The sequence below is a fragment of the Cladophialophora carrionii genome, assembly GCF_000365165.1.
Source record: "Cladophialophora carrionii CBS 160.54 unplaced genomic scaffold supercont1.4, whole genome shotgun sequence".
NCBI classification, from domain to species: domain Eukaryota; kingdom Fungi; phylum Ascomycota; class Eurotiomycetes; order Chaetothyriales; family Herpotrichiellaceae; genus Cladophialophora; species Cladophialophora carrionii.
In genome coordinates, this window is record NW_008481829.1 from 744,222 (window position 1) to 758,056 (window position 13,835).

General features: G+C 55.1%; 5 protein-coding genes across 5 annotated transcripts; 2 read left to right on the forward strand and 3 right to left on the reverse strand.

Annotated features, from left to right (window-relative positions):
* Positions 1 to 1,144: 1,144 nt before the first annotated feature.
* On the reverse strand, positions 1,145 to 3,787 carry G647_04943 (uncharacterized protein; the record flags this gene model as incomplete). The annotated part of the gene is made up of 1 exon (XM_008729279.1): positions 1,145 to 3,787. The coding sequence occupies one exon, from the start codon at positions 3,785 to 3,787 to the stop codon at positions 1,145 to 1,147; it is 2,643 nt and encodes an 880-aa protein (XP_008727501.1).
* Positions 3,788 to 4,221: 434 nt separating this feature from the next.
* Positions 4,222 to 6,291, reverse strand: G647_04944 (uncharacterized protein; the record flags this gene model as incomplete). The annotated part of the gene is made up of 1 exon (XM_008729280.1): positions 4,222 to 6,291. One exon carries the CDS (start codon positions 6,289 to 6,291, stop codon positions 4,222 to 4,224), a length of 2,070 nt encoding a protein of 689 aa, XP_008727502.1.
* Positions 6,292 to 7,433: 1,142 nt separating this feature from the next.
* On the forward strand, positions 7,434 to 8,701 carry G647_04945 (uncharacterized protein; the record flags this gene model as incomplete). Its single annotated transcript, XM_008729281.1, has 2 exons — positions 7,434 to 7,825; positions 7,882 to 8,701. 2 exons carry the CDS (start codon positions 7,434 to 7,436, stop codon positions 8,699 to 8,701), a joined length of 1,212 nt encoding a protein of 403 aa, XP_008727503.1.
* A 989-nt stretch (positions 8,702 to 9,690) lies between these two features.
* Positions 9,691 to 11,821, reverse strand: G647_04946 (uncharacterized protein; the record flags this gene model as incomplete). The annotated part of the gene is made up of 3 exons (XM_008729282.1): positions 9,691 to 9,769; positions 9,879 to 11,196; positions 11,251 to 11,821. The coding sequence occupies 3 exons, from the start codon at positions 11,819 to 11,821 to the stop codon at positions 9,691 to 9,693; spliced, it is 1,968 nt and encodes a 655-aa protein (XP_008727504.1).
* A 755-nt stretch (positions 11,822 to 12,576) lies between these two features.
* On the forward strand, positions 12,577 to 13,636 carry G647_04947 (uncharacterized protein; the record flags this gene model as incomplete). The annotated part of the gene is made up of 4 exons (XM_008729283.1): positions 12,577 to 12,775; positions 12,869 to 12,882; positions 12,929 to 13,177; positions 13,250 to 13,636. 4 exons carry the CDS (start codon positions 12,577 to 12,579, stop codon positions 13,634 to 13,636), a joined length of 849 nt encoding a protein of 282 aa, XP_008727505.1.
* Positions 13,637 to 13,835: the final 199 nt, after the last annotated feature.

The following is a 13,835-nucleotide window of genomic DNA, read 5'->3' on the forward strand; positions in this document are numbered from 1 at the left end:
GGAGATGTAAATAGAATGAAGTGGCGATTCTTTTTTCATTTTCCCTCTCCTTGGCCTGGTAAGCCATGACCGACCATGCCTGCCTGCCCGCCTGCGTGCGTCAACCTGGCCGTGAAAATGATGGCCTCATTCATGCCCCCTCCATCCCCATGCGGTACCAAGAGTCGAACCAATAGGCTGGCGAACCGGCGGACAAGCAGGTATGTACCTATGTACCCAGGTATGTATGTACCTAGGTATGCATGCCAAAGATATACACAGACACAACCACAACCACAACCACAGACACACACACAGAGAGAGAGAGAGGGAAGGAGAGTTTCCCCCCCAAATTCCCCAAATATATACACAGCAGAAGTGAATGGAATGGGCTTCGGTCCACTCCCGACCCAAGCTGCCTTGGCTCTTGCTCGTGGGGTCCTTCTGTTCCTTTTCCTGTTCCACTTCCTGGTCTTCGGCTGGAGCGTTCCTTCCGATAAGCGTGAGAGCGGGAGCCGAGCGAGGACGTGAGCGAGAGGAAAAGTAACAGGCCGACGCCACCGATCGACCGACCGACCGACCGACGACATACCCAGGACAAGTACTCCAGAAGCCGTGCTTTCTTCGGCCGGGCATAAGCTCCTCCTCCCTCCTTCCCTTCTTCTTGCAAACCCACGACCGAGACGTAACGTAAAGGATCGAGCGCTGTGCAGTGCTCGACTCATGGGACCGAAAAGTGTTGGGTCTCGCCTTTTTGGTCATACCTCCTCTCGATGCCGGTTTATTCTTTGCTTTTCCTTTTTCTAATCTCGCCCTCGCATTCTTGAAACCCCAATGGTGATATAACACGGACAGTATGAGGACGCCGACGCTATGCACGAGCCAATTACCACAACGAACGTGAAAAAAGGCAGGAAACCATTGATAAGAACGGAGGGCTGGGACTTGGAACATAGGCTTCAGAACGAAGCTTCCATGGTCGCGTTACAAAGAACGAGACACTATGATTCGTGCCGCTTAAACGCTGGGGCCGGCTCCTCTGGTAGATCGCCTGACGGGGCCTGTTGTTCTGTTGGTGGTGGCGGTCTAGATTAATATACACGTTAGTCAAATCGAGGACTGCCACGAAAAGCCACTATAAGCAACCATAAAGGGGACGGACGACTTACGGCGCGCTCTTCTGCCCGTGCTGGTTGTCAAAGTACTTTGCAAAATCGCCCGGATCACCGAACGGTCTGGGTCCCAGGATCCGCACGAGGTCATCCCGGACAAGCATCTCTTTCTTCAACAACTCCTCCGCCACGGCTTGGAGCTGGGATTTCTTCTCCAGGAGCAGGTCCTTGCACTGCTTGTACGCCTCGTCAACGATACGGCGGACCTCGACGTCGATGTTACGCGCCGTTTCCTCGCTAAAGGGCTTGTGCAGGCGTTGCTCGTCGTCACGGTAATGCAGGTAGCCGATCTTGGGGGACATGCCCCACTCAGTGACCATGGCCGTGGCCATCCGCGTCACCTTGTTGAAATCGTCGCTCGCGCCCGACGTGACTGTGTCGAACCAGATTTCCTCACTCACGCGGCCGCCCAAAGTCATGGCCATGCGGTCCATCAGCTGCTTGACGTTCATGAGATACACGTCGCCCCCTCCAGCGGGGAGGTATTGCGCGTATCCTAGTGCGCCTTGACCGCGCGGGATGATGCTGACTTTCAGAAGGGGATCGGCGTCTTTGAAGAACCAGCCGCAGATGGCGTGGCCGGCTTCGTGGTACGCGACCGTCTTTTTCTCCTCGGGCGTCAGCACGAGGGACTTCTTCTCGAGACCGCCGATGACGCGCTCGATGGCCTGTTCAAAGTGGATCATTTCAACCGAGGTGGCGTTCGCGCGCGCGGCGATCAGGGCAGCCTCATTGACACAGTTGGCGATGTCGGCGCCGGAGAAGCCGGGCGTTAGCGCCGACAGCCGGCCGGTGAGGTACTCCAGGTCGACCTTGGTGACGATCTTGCGGAGATGGACTGCGAAGATCTGGCGTCGACCGTCCATGGTCGGTCGGTCGATGGCAATGTGTCGATCGAAGCGACCGGGACGCATCAAGGCCTTGTCAAGAACATCAGGCCTGTTCGTGCCCGCCAGAACAACGACTTGCTCCGAGGTATTGAAGCCGTCCATCTCGGTCAAGATCTGGTTGAGGGTGGACTCTCGCTCGTCGTTCCCGCCGCCAAAATTCTGCTTGGCTCTTGATTTGCCGATGGCGTCGATTTCGTCGATGAAGATGATGCACGGTGTGTTCTTTCGAGCGTTGGAGAACAAGTCTCGCACTCGAGATGGACCGACACCGACGAACATTTCGACAAACTCGGAACCCGAGACGGAGTAGAAGGGAACGCCGGACTCACCGGCGGTTGCCTTGGCCAGCAATGTTTTGCCCGTACCAGGAGGGCCCGACAGGATGGCGCCGCGAGGGATCTTTGCACCCAGGCTTTGGTACTTGGAAGGGTCCTTCAAGAAGGAGACAAACTCCATGATCTCAAGCTTGGCCTCGTCCATACCAGCGACGTCGGAGAATTTCGTCTTGACGTCGGTTTCGTGGTTGAACCGCTTCGCCCTTGACTTGCCAATGCCGAAGATGCCGCTTTGACCACCTGCACCTGATGCTGCTCGTCTCGAGAGCCAGAAGAGGGCACCGACGAAGAGGATGGTAGGACCGAAGGAGAAGATGGCGGCGCTCAAGGGCACCTCGTCCGAGTAGGCGACGGGGATTCTCTCGTTCGTGGGGATGCCCAACTCTTGCTGTGCCTCGTCCAAATGTCTCTCGAAGGCTTCGACGGAGCCTATGGAGAAGTAGTAGTAGAAATTGGGTTGCGCGGCAGGTGATTCAGGGTATCTCTGGGCCACGGCGGATCGGTGAAGCTCGACTCGGACGCGGTTGCGGTTAATGACCGTGAGCTTGTTGACGAGACCTTTGTCGAAAAACGTCGTCCGGAACTCTTGCCATGTGATCTCCCGACTAGACTCGCCCGGGTATAAGCTGCGATAGAGGTAGTATGTGATGAAGGCGGTCATGATCATGGTGCTGGCGTCGAGCTTCAGCTCGTAGACCTTCGGCCCGCCACTTTGCTGCCCCTGTTGCTTCTCCTTGCGCTGCTTACCGCCTTCCTTGTTCTTGTTCGACTGCTCGAACAGAGGCGTCTCCTCTTGGGCCTCGTTCTTGGCCGACTCCGTGCCCTTGACGCCGTACTTTTCTCGAACCTCCTTGGCCGTCATGCGAGACATCTTGGTAAAGAGGCTGACCAGCCGGACCGTCGTCCCAAGATCGATCCGCTTGGTAGGATCTTTCTTCCTGGCCTCCAGCACGTCCCGCAGCTCCTGAGGCATGCCACCCTTCTTGATCACCTCGGCAGCTTCGTCGACAGCGTCGGCCTGGGACTTGGGCAGGCCCGTCTTGATCATCTTGGCAATGTCGTCGATCTGCTGTCTTTCTTCCGCCGTCATGGGAGGGAAGTCTGAGCTGCTGGCCTGCTTCGCCTCTGACTCGTCACCTGGACTCCCCTTCTCCGGCTCATTTGCGGATTGTTCTGCTTTCTCCGCCTTCTCTGCCTTGCTGGCTTGGTGTTTCTTTTTCTCCTCGTCCTCCGACGGTGGTTTCGGATCACCAGGATTTACTGTTGCATACGATCGTGACAGTGGGGCTCGTAACGACCTTGCGGCGCGTAATCTGGTGAACTGGGTCGAGCGACGTGTGGCACAAAATGCGCACTCGAAAGCAGCTTTCGACGACCGCATCAATTGCGGCCGCAGGTAGCTTGCCGCCATCGCGGGCGGAGAGGTCTGTAAAGCGTGGGTGAGGCGGCTAGGAATTCAGCGCAGGAGGAGAGAGGTGAGCAAGCTTAGAGAAGGGGCAAGCCTAGATGGCGAAACGACGAGTTGTGGTGTCGCTTAGCCGTCGACGGTTGACGCGGGCGAATTTGCCTGGCAAAGGTGGATTTTGGTGCTGCACATGCACTCGTCCGTGACTCGCACTCGCACTCGTTCTGTCATAGATTTGCTAAGTTACGCCACGGGGCTGTTGCTCGTCCGTACGCGTACGCACGAGAGAGACTGCGGCACACTGCAGAGACCAAACGCGAAGAGACGCGCCCGCACATCCACGCACATCTGATCTCTTGCCATTCATATCCCACCCACATCCTGTCCCTCAACTTGGTCTCTTGCATTGAGTCTTGCCTGTTGATCATCCCTACCTCCTCTCAAAGGCGTCTCCTCCCGTACATGTCGGCTCGGAGTTTCCAGCCATCGTCTGCCTTGACCTGAATTGTTTCCTTCCCAGCTGGTCTAAATCGAGGGTCGCGCGCAATCCGACTAGGAGCCGTATAGAATCCAGCGGCGTTGTCCTCAAAGAAGCTCATGCTTCCACTGTTGCCCATCAACAGCCGCCCACGTTGGATCGCATACTCCGGGGCGGGCTTCCACTTAGCAAAAAGACCATCAGTGTCCGTGTTCGCGCCAGAAGATCCTCCGTCGTCGATCAGGTTGGCCACGATCTCTCCAACGGCGCAGATAGCAGCACACTCGATTTCGGCTTGGGACAGTTGATTAGTCGTAGCACCGTCACTATCGAGGCCAACAGCCCCGGTGGAAAGCCGTTCCCTCGCAGCTTCTTCAAACAGCTTGTGTGTGGCCGTAACAGGTCTGTTGTCCTTGTTGGCGAGTTGCATCCAGCGCCAGAGGTTTTCCTTCTTATCCTCGTGTAACTTGGGTCCAAATTCTCGAGTTTGATCAGGCGCCTGTGCCCTCGCAAAAGTATTCATTACCCTATTCATCTTTGTCCGCTGTGCCTTGGTGACGGGCTTCAACTCGAACCAGTCTCGTTCGTCAACCTCGAATATCTGCCGCAGAGTTGCCTGGTCGATGGGACAAGACTTCTTGTTGCTGTCTTCTTCCCAGGTCGGGCGAGGGCTTTGTTGTGCTCCAAATCCGGGTGGCGGTTTCAGAATAGTGACAGATCCCGGGTTGAGGATCTGACGACGAAGGCCATGCTCGGGCGTCGTTGCTGTGCTGCCTGACCGAGCTGGAGATGTCGCCTCAGTGGTCCTCACTTGGTGCAGATCGGGATTGTGCAGCACAGTCTTCCCTGTCTTGGCCAAAGCCTGCTGTGCCGCCACGAAACTTTGCATCTTTGTCTTTCGGTCATACGGTTCCTCTTCGCAAGAGTGCAATGTTGGCCCACGAGCCGGATGTGGCGCGGTTACGCCTGTGGTCTGTTCAGTTGCTCGTGGCTGCTCGAGAGGTGCGGCAAGGGTATCCGGATAAGAGTAGTGTCGGACAATGTTTGGTATATTACAGGATGCAGACCCAGAGAAGCTTCCCTCTATGTCGACAACGCTATCGGAACTGACATGTTGCAGAAGCGGACGACCTGTTGGGTTCGTAGGAAACATTGCTCCTGGGTAGTGGCTCGCCGCTTGACCAGGGTGAATAGCAGACATCGGAGGCAGTCCCGAGGTCCCAATCCCACCTGAAGCAGCAGTGAACTGGTCATGTCTGGCAACAAAACTCGGCGGTGGACCTGCGAACTGCTGGGACAAAAATGCTAGCTTTGTCTCCTGTTTTGTCGGGCTGATGTCGTCTGGGACCATGATGTTACCGGCATATTGAACAGCTAGTGGCCCGAGGGTGGGCGCTGTGGACACAGTAAAGGGAACTGCCACGGGGAATCCATGTGAGCCATAGTGCCATTCAACCCAAGGATACGGATTCGGGTTTGGGTACCCACCACCTGCGGCCACATTTCCTGGGGAGCTATGCACGCTAGGAGTCGTGGTTTGCTGGACCTGCTTGATGATTGAATGTGGTTGCACGCGTTTAGGGGTCGGGTTGACCAAGGCGGACGGTGTTTGGCAGGGCATACTGACCATCGCTCTGGGCGCCGTGGAAGCCGGGGCTACGATCGAGGAGGACGTGCTATCACTGGCACCGAGCTCCGCGGCTTTCGCAAGCACCCGAGAGACGTCATTGTCCTCGCTCACAGAGTTGCTGTTCTCGGTCGACGTGAAACGAGTGGGCGTTGATGGTGTGCCATGGATGTCCTCCTGGCTCTCGTTGTCACTGGTGGCTTCTGGTGTGTCTTCCAAAACCAACGGCTTCCAAGCCTTGATGCCTTTGTTGCGGTTGAGAGGAGCGTTCTTGGTGAAGGCGCTCAGGGACACAGGTGCGGGTTTCTGCGGCAATTTGTGCTCTTCGCTTGTTCGTCTCGCAGCAGCGTTTTTGGCGGCGTCGTATTCAGCGGCTCTTGCTTTTGCACCCCACTGTGTCCACATGTTGATATCAACGAGGCCAACTTGGTGAAGGCTAGGTGCTGTCGGAACGGGATAATCCGGGGGAGGCCGTCGCGGCTCTCGACCTGATTCCCGCATTAGAAGGGCGCTTTAGAGCTTGGATATCTTATTGCGAGAGCGGCTGTCTCACAATTGCCTCAACTGTTTTTGGAGGGAGCTGGGCTGCTAACCACCTGTCGGATGCGTTAGCAATTGATGATGTCAAGCGAGAAGTGCCTCTTAAGTTCTGGTTCTAACTGACAAATGCCGAAGCAGCTTTCTAACAGTAAGAAGGCTCGGACAGTGTCTGGCAGATCCTCTTTCGGACTTTCGGAGAAGGAGTGAAGAAATCGAGAGCGAATGAAAGATGGTGAGGCGATGAGAAGAAGAGGAAGGCTTGGTGGGAATGGGAAGGTGAGCGAGGGTGCGGTCAGCATTTACTGAAGACTGAATGCTGGAGGAAACAATCACACTCTCTCTATTCAACGCGACGGTCTGGGATCAAAGGAGCAACTTGTAGCAAGAGGTCGGCTTTCAGGACGAGTGACTGTCTTGTCTCGTGCCAAAGGGCAGAGAGACCTTAGCAAAGGAAGGCATGGCAGCGCGTTGGTGCTTGCCTGCAAATATTCTCATTTCATCCTCCATCCGCAGTTCCGTTTCATCTTTTTCTTCCAATGGGTATTAACGACGACAGACATCGCTGGCAGCAAGAACAATTCTTAGACCAAGAACAACGCGCAAATAATATTCCTGGTTCTCACCCCGAGCACCATACCTTGCGAGTCATCAACATCTCGCCACGAACAGTCGCATGTAGACGCCATTTCCCCTCCGCCGAAACATGATCTCTGGTTGCCATCATGGTGTCAGAAGCCAGCAACAGAAAGAGCGAAAGAAAGAGCAGGAGAAACGAAGGGCTGATTATGTGGTGATGTCGCCTCGCGCGTCCGGCAGAATGTCGGTGTCGAATCAGTTGGATCTCTTGACGGCCAAAAATTGCCTCCGCCACGACAATCTATCTCTGTACTGATTGCAAGCACCTGAACCTGACGTGGAGACTCTTCTGGAATACCTGAGCCATGATGTCGTCAGGGGCCTACCTCTGATTCACAACACCGCTCTGGGAGATAATAGGGAATACCACCATGAAGATCGGTGATCCTATATACAGGGGTGCGGAAGTGCGCCTGCCAGTCGAGGTGATCGAGATGATCATGGTTCATGTTGCATCCAGCAACCACTTGGATTCTCAGAAGTCGTTGTGGGCTTGCTGCCTTGTATCTAAGTCCTGGTATGCAGCTTCTATCTCACATCTCTACTACCGTCCACACCTTTCTCCTCGAAATTTTGACCTCTTCGCTCGAATGATATGTCCGCCTCTCAAAGCGCGCAGAGCCCGAATCGGCATCGAGGGTATGATCAAGCATTTGGACTTGCGGGACATTGCCTACGAGAGCTCCAACAGTCTCACATCTCGATTGATCAATCGAACAAAGTCCTCTCTGCAGAGTTTTCACCCTCCGGCCGTTACCTTCTCGTAAGTACATCCACCTGCCCGTTGAGTCGATCGAGGTGTTCTGACGATCCGTACAGAGTGGCCTCGTTGGCTCCACTATCCAAGTGTGTGAACTTGGCTCTGCTGGATATGTCGGGTGACCGATACTCCTTTACCTTGAAAGAACTTCTCGGTTCAATTGGCGCCCTCGAGCACTTGAAGTCTCTAGCGCTCCCAAAGGACATGCTGTGTGAAAAGGGTCAGGCTCTGACAGGTGATCTGCAATGGCCGGAGAACTTGACGCTCCTTCATGCTCCGGGCGCCATTTGCAGCTGGCCGCGAAGTTGGGACACGCTATTTAGAACCTGGCCTGCCAGTCTGACAACCCTGCGGTTCCCGGATTGTGATAACGCGCATGACAGTCCATTTAGCAGACTAGAGATCTGTCAAAAGACGGCAAACTTTGTCCAGCACCTCGAAATCCACTCCCCGCCGCGCCATACACCCAGGCCCATGGCTGGCACGCTGTATGACATTCTTCGTGTCTTTCCGCGCCTGAGGACGGTAACTATACCTGATGACATGGCAGCAAATACGGTGTTGGGATCTTACGGCCGAGCAGCCGCAGCGGCAGCTCCCAGGCATTTATCCTTGGAGGCTCTGACCATCAACGTGACGGTACAGCCCTCGTGGACTTTTCAAAGCAGTGATCAGTTACAGGTTGAGCTTCACCTCTCTGGGCTCGACATGCTTCTCAAGCCGCCATGGCTTCGCAGGCTGGAGATCCGCGGGTCGTTCCTCGATCTGAACTCGGAGGAGAAGCAGACGAGACTCAAAGAGCTGTCCGAGCGACTCCGCCAGCGTGCAAAGCCCGATCAGCGAGAGTCCTCGGGCATCTTTCTGATGAAGGGCTCTTGACCGAGGTGTGATCTGGAGGGAGAGGGAGGTCAGACCCACCACTCACTCAGACTACGCACCTAGGTCAAGGACCACACCAACATGACCTGTCGCAATGACTCAACGGTGGCCAAGTCGACTCCGCCATGAGACAAACACCACGTTTCAAATGACCTGTGCGTGCCGCTCTGGAATCCCCCGGCGCTTTGCAAATCACTTCAGTGGCCCATATCCAAGTCCCTCCAAAGCCGCGGGCGGAGAAGCTAATACCTATCTTGTCAGTGAGAGACGCGGGCTGGAGCGTGACGACGGCTTGTTCGGGCAGTCACCACCGTGTGAGAACAAGGCGCAAGATCAGATACACAAGACACTAGATCGCGCAAGGAAAGAGTCCCCAAAGGCACCCATCTGCACGGTAGGCGGCGTTGAACAAAATAAATAGAGACGTGTACGTGACTGAGCACTTTTCTTCATTCAAGCCATCATGGCACTAGCCGATCTGTCATCTCGGTCAATGGTCTTGGAACAAGTACTGGATGGCACAAGGCACAGTGTGAAAGGCCTCTCTTTCTTCTCTATCGCATTACCACGCAGTACCTGTCCTGCCTCGAGGCGAGTCCACGAAATCATCAGAACAACACCGACGCCAGCGCCAACGAAATAAGCTCCGAATCGCGTTCCAGTTGCTTTGCAAAAGTGCCAGTTGTGCTCCAATTCTAGCCCCGACTTGTCATCAGCCGATCAGTACCCAGCGCTGCATATTCTATTCAATTCATACAAGGTTATCGAATTGAACTCCCCTTCATGCGTCGTACCGCGTCGTACCGTACCGTTCCGTTCCGTTCCAATCCATTCCATTCCATTCCATTCCATAGCATAACATCCCTTGCTTGACTTATCTTGCCTTTTCTCGTTCGTCGGGCCACCCAAGCGTGGCTCAGTCAGAACAGAAACGTCCAGTGAGAGTGTGATACCACAACCTTGACTCTATCCGACAGATGTCTCTTCGCTCAAAAGATGGTTCCAAAGGCGCCGTCCGTGTCGATGCGCTTGCGGGGACTGCCTCCTTCGGTCTCTGGCTTGCGGTGTCTGTCGTGGGCGAGCGTCAGTCAATCAGTCCCAGTCTCAGTCTCATGGTCACCCATAGAGATCGAAGTGAACCCAAGAGTCTCAAGGTAAGATGACGGGATTTACTAACCTGAAGGTGAAGCCGACGAAAAGGGCCTTGGCCATCTTCTCATCCCGCTCCGCCATGTCCTCGAGTGCTCGTTGCTTATCATGCACCTCCTTGTACTTGGCCATGTCCGCCTCGTTAGAGAAGTCGTCGAAGTACCCGGCATCTGTCTCGGAATCTAGCTCCGGCACGAATGGCGCTTTCTGCTCACGCAGCGTGTTGAAGTCCACTTCGGCGAAGTACTCGTGCTTGTGAATCTCGTTGATGGACTTGAAGCGGTGGTCCTTTGCCGCGACGAGACGGGTGATCAGATCCCAGGTGCGCTTGGAGAGGAAGTAGTTAGGGTCATCGTAGATGGGTTTACGGAGCACGCGTTGCCAGCGCTTCAAATTCTGCCAGGTCTCGTCGACGGTGGCGCCCGCAAACGGTGGGTATCCTGCCAGTGCTTCGAAGAGCATGCAGCCGAGGGACCAGTAGTCGACGGTGAAGTCGTAGGTTTCGCCCTTGAGGACCTCGGGAGCCATGTAGTCCGGGGATCCGACGATCGATTTCGCGTAGTTAATGTCTTTCTTGCGAAGGGAGCGGTAGCCCTCACGGCGTTGGTCGGCAGAGCGGTCTTCCACAGCGGGCATGCCGAAGGGGACGGGTGTGTTGCCGACTTCTTCGAGCTTGATGCGCATGGACTCGATCTTGATGGGCGAGAGCATGCCAGCTGCGAGACCAAAGTCTGTGAGCTTGACGTGACCGGTCGCATCGATGAGGAAATTCTCTGGCTTTAGGTCACGATGGATGTAGCCAAGGGTATGGAGCGCGTCGACGCAAGAGAACATCTCGGCGATGTAAAACCTTGCGTGACGGTTGTGCAGGACGCCGGTGTTGTTGAGGAGCGTGCGGAAATCGCCTCCAGGGACGTACTCCATGGCGAGGTAGATTTGCTCTTCATCCTGGAAGGAGTAGAGCAGCTTGACGAGCCAATCGGACTTTGCTGCAGTGAGAATGTCTCGTTCGGTGAGGATGTGGCGGACTTCGTCGAGTTTGAACAGCAGTTTCTTGCGCATGACTTTGAGGGCGCAAACCTCGCGGGTGTCTTTCTTCTGGGCGAGGTAGACTTGGCCGTAGCCTCCTTGGCCGACCTGAGTGAGGATTTGAAAATCGCCATGGCGGAGACGAGTGCGGCGCTTTCGGAGATTGGCTCTCTCGCGACCGAGATATTTGTGCAACGCGGTATCATATTCTTCCTTGGGCGTCTCTGGCGGACTGGGGAAGGTGGACTTGAAGGCGGCTTCGCGGGACTGACGATTGTGGACGTAGGAGAGCAAGTCGAAGTAGTAGTCGAGGAAGTCTAGGAGAGGTTAGTGAGTGCCCATCTTGCGCTGCAGAGCGGCGGGAAACATACACAACTGAGTCACATTTGCCAGCCGCTTGACCTTGGGAGATTGCAACTTCTGCATCTCTTCATTTGTCAGACCTTTGGTCGTGGCGATTGTCTTCTTGTCTGCTGTTCGATATTGCTGTTCGCGCGCATTGGCAGCATGGTTCTGCTGCCCACCTTTGCTATAGCCATATCCGCCAGCAGGGGCATTTTCCTTGTTTGACTGGCGCGTCGGACTCTCGGAGCGACCAAGTGACTGCTGGGGCGGGTCTGCGAATGGATCTTGGTGTTCCTTGGTGGGCGACTTTGGCTGTGTTTTGGTAGGAGACATCGGAACGAGCTTCATGGCATTGTCAAATACATTTGGCAGGTCGTTGGCGCCCGGAGGGAATTGCTTCTTGCTTGGGCTGCCAGTCGGAGTTTGTACGGGACTGGTGAAGCCATGGACGGCACCGCCACCGGGCGTTGTTGGGGTGTGAGGTCGGTCGTACATCTCGTTACCAGAACGAGTATGCAGGAGAGGGGGAAGAGCAGGCAAGACCATGTTGAGATCCTGCTGAGATTTCGGCGAGAGGGGTGTACCGCCAACGGCCATATTATGTTGTCGGGTTGTCGGACAGAGGTTTGTTGTGATGGAGGTGAGGCGGGATTGAGACGGCGGTGAGTTGCAGGCCAGGCCCCTTGTGGAAGCGGGAAGGTCAAGCGCAGAGCAAAGTGACTGACTCTTCACCTCTTTCGCCGTAGACTGAGCAGCAAAGCCTGTGAGGGAAGCAAGCGAGGCAACGAGCGAGATCAGCTGCACGGTGCTGGCTAAAGTGAGGGCTCAGCGACGTCCTTCTGGCTCGAAGGATTCCCGCGAGTGTCTTGACGTTACGTTTCAGGAAACCATCAACAGTGCCGCGGCTGTTACGGGGCAACACGCCCGCGAAGCCGCTTATCGATACGATTGGCGTGCTCGGTTTTGGTGGTGTTCCATTGGTCGACCGTCTCTTGCCCTTTCTCATGACAACAGCTACGGGCTCTGAAGCATGCCAGCACGTCTGGGATACTTCCGGTATTAGGGATAGTTGCCCAAAGGATCATGATCCTCCAACAGATGTGGGCTGCAATGAGGGTGACTCAGAGCCTGAAAAAGTCATCACGCGAGCTTCAGCGACGATAAAAGGGTTGAGCTTCGTCGCTGAGCAGAACCAGCACTCTGCGACTGCGCTGCACTACTAATTAGATTCTCCATTCTCACAGCCTTCCAACAATGACAGCCACCGATCAAGTAGCATTCATCACAGGAGGAGGTAATGCCCGGACAAACACGTGTACTTCCTCGTCTAACACTGCCAATCAGCGTCCGGCATGGGCCTTGCCTTGGTGGAAGACCTCGCCGCCAAAGGATGGAACATCACCGTCTTCGACTTTGATCACATCTCTGGCGCAAAAGTCGCAGAAAGACTCGGGCGTCAAGTCTCCTTCATCAAGGGTAATACCGCGAAGTATGAAGAGCTAGGCTCAGCATTTGTAGAGACGTGGAAGAAAAGGGGGAGCATTGACTTTGGTAAGTCATGGGCTGAAGCTCACCTCCACAGTGGGAGAGAGAGAGGTCATTGCAGTGAAAAATGGACCAGACTGACCAGAAGATTTGATTAAGTCTTTGCCAACGCGGTAAGGTGGCAGGGTGCTTGAGGGGGACAAAACAACTAAAGCGAAGCCCGTGCAGGGAATTGGCGAGCGCAGCAAATTCTACGAACCAAAGGAAGAACTCGCTGAAGGGTTTCCTCCCAAGCCCAGCACCTTGACGTTGGAGGTCAACCTCCTCGGCGTCGTCTACACGGCGTACCTCGCCCTTCATTTCTTCCGGAAGAATCCAAATAAAAGTGGAAAGCTGGTCATGACGAGCAGTGCCTCAGCGTTGTACCCGAGCGGTTCGCTGGCATTGTATTCCGCCGCCAAGCATGCGGTGAGTACTTTTCATTGTCTACCATCTGTCCTCCCAAATCTACCTGTCTAAACTCTGTGGCACAAATTCTAGGTCGTCGGCCTTACTCGATCGATGGGTGCCGCTCTGGGCAAAGAACCCATCACCGTCAACTGCATCTGTCCCGGCCTCGTTCCTTCAGGCCTCCTTCCCGAAGCATTCACCAACGCGCTGCAAGCGGATATGATAACCCCGACGTCAACGATAGTCAAGGCAATAAACAACTTCCTGGCGGACGACTCACTCACTGGTCAGGTAGCGGAATGCAGCGGACAGGACGTCATCTACCGTCCTTCTTACGAGCCCGAGAACGAGGCAGCGAGGTATATGTTGGCGCTTCAAGACGGGAAGGTTGCCGCGAAGATTGATCTCGCGGAGATGGGGAGACATGCAAAGGTGAAGAAGGAGTTTTACGATAGGATGGAAGACTCCGCAGCATGACCATGTCAAGAGTTCGACAGGAATACTCTGTTGTGAAGTACCACGAAGGCTCGAGCCGTCCGTCCGTCTGTCTATAATCCATGATGTCTGCTCCTATCGCTGCAAGCCAGATTCTGATAAACGCCTATGGGTCATACTTGTGCGTGAATTCCCGCTTCAGACGGAACCCCCCGAATGCCGGTCTCCATGATAACAATTC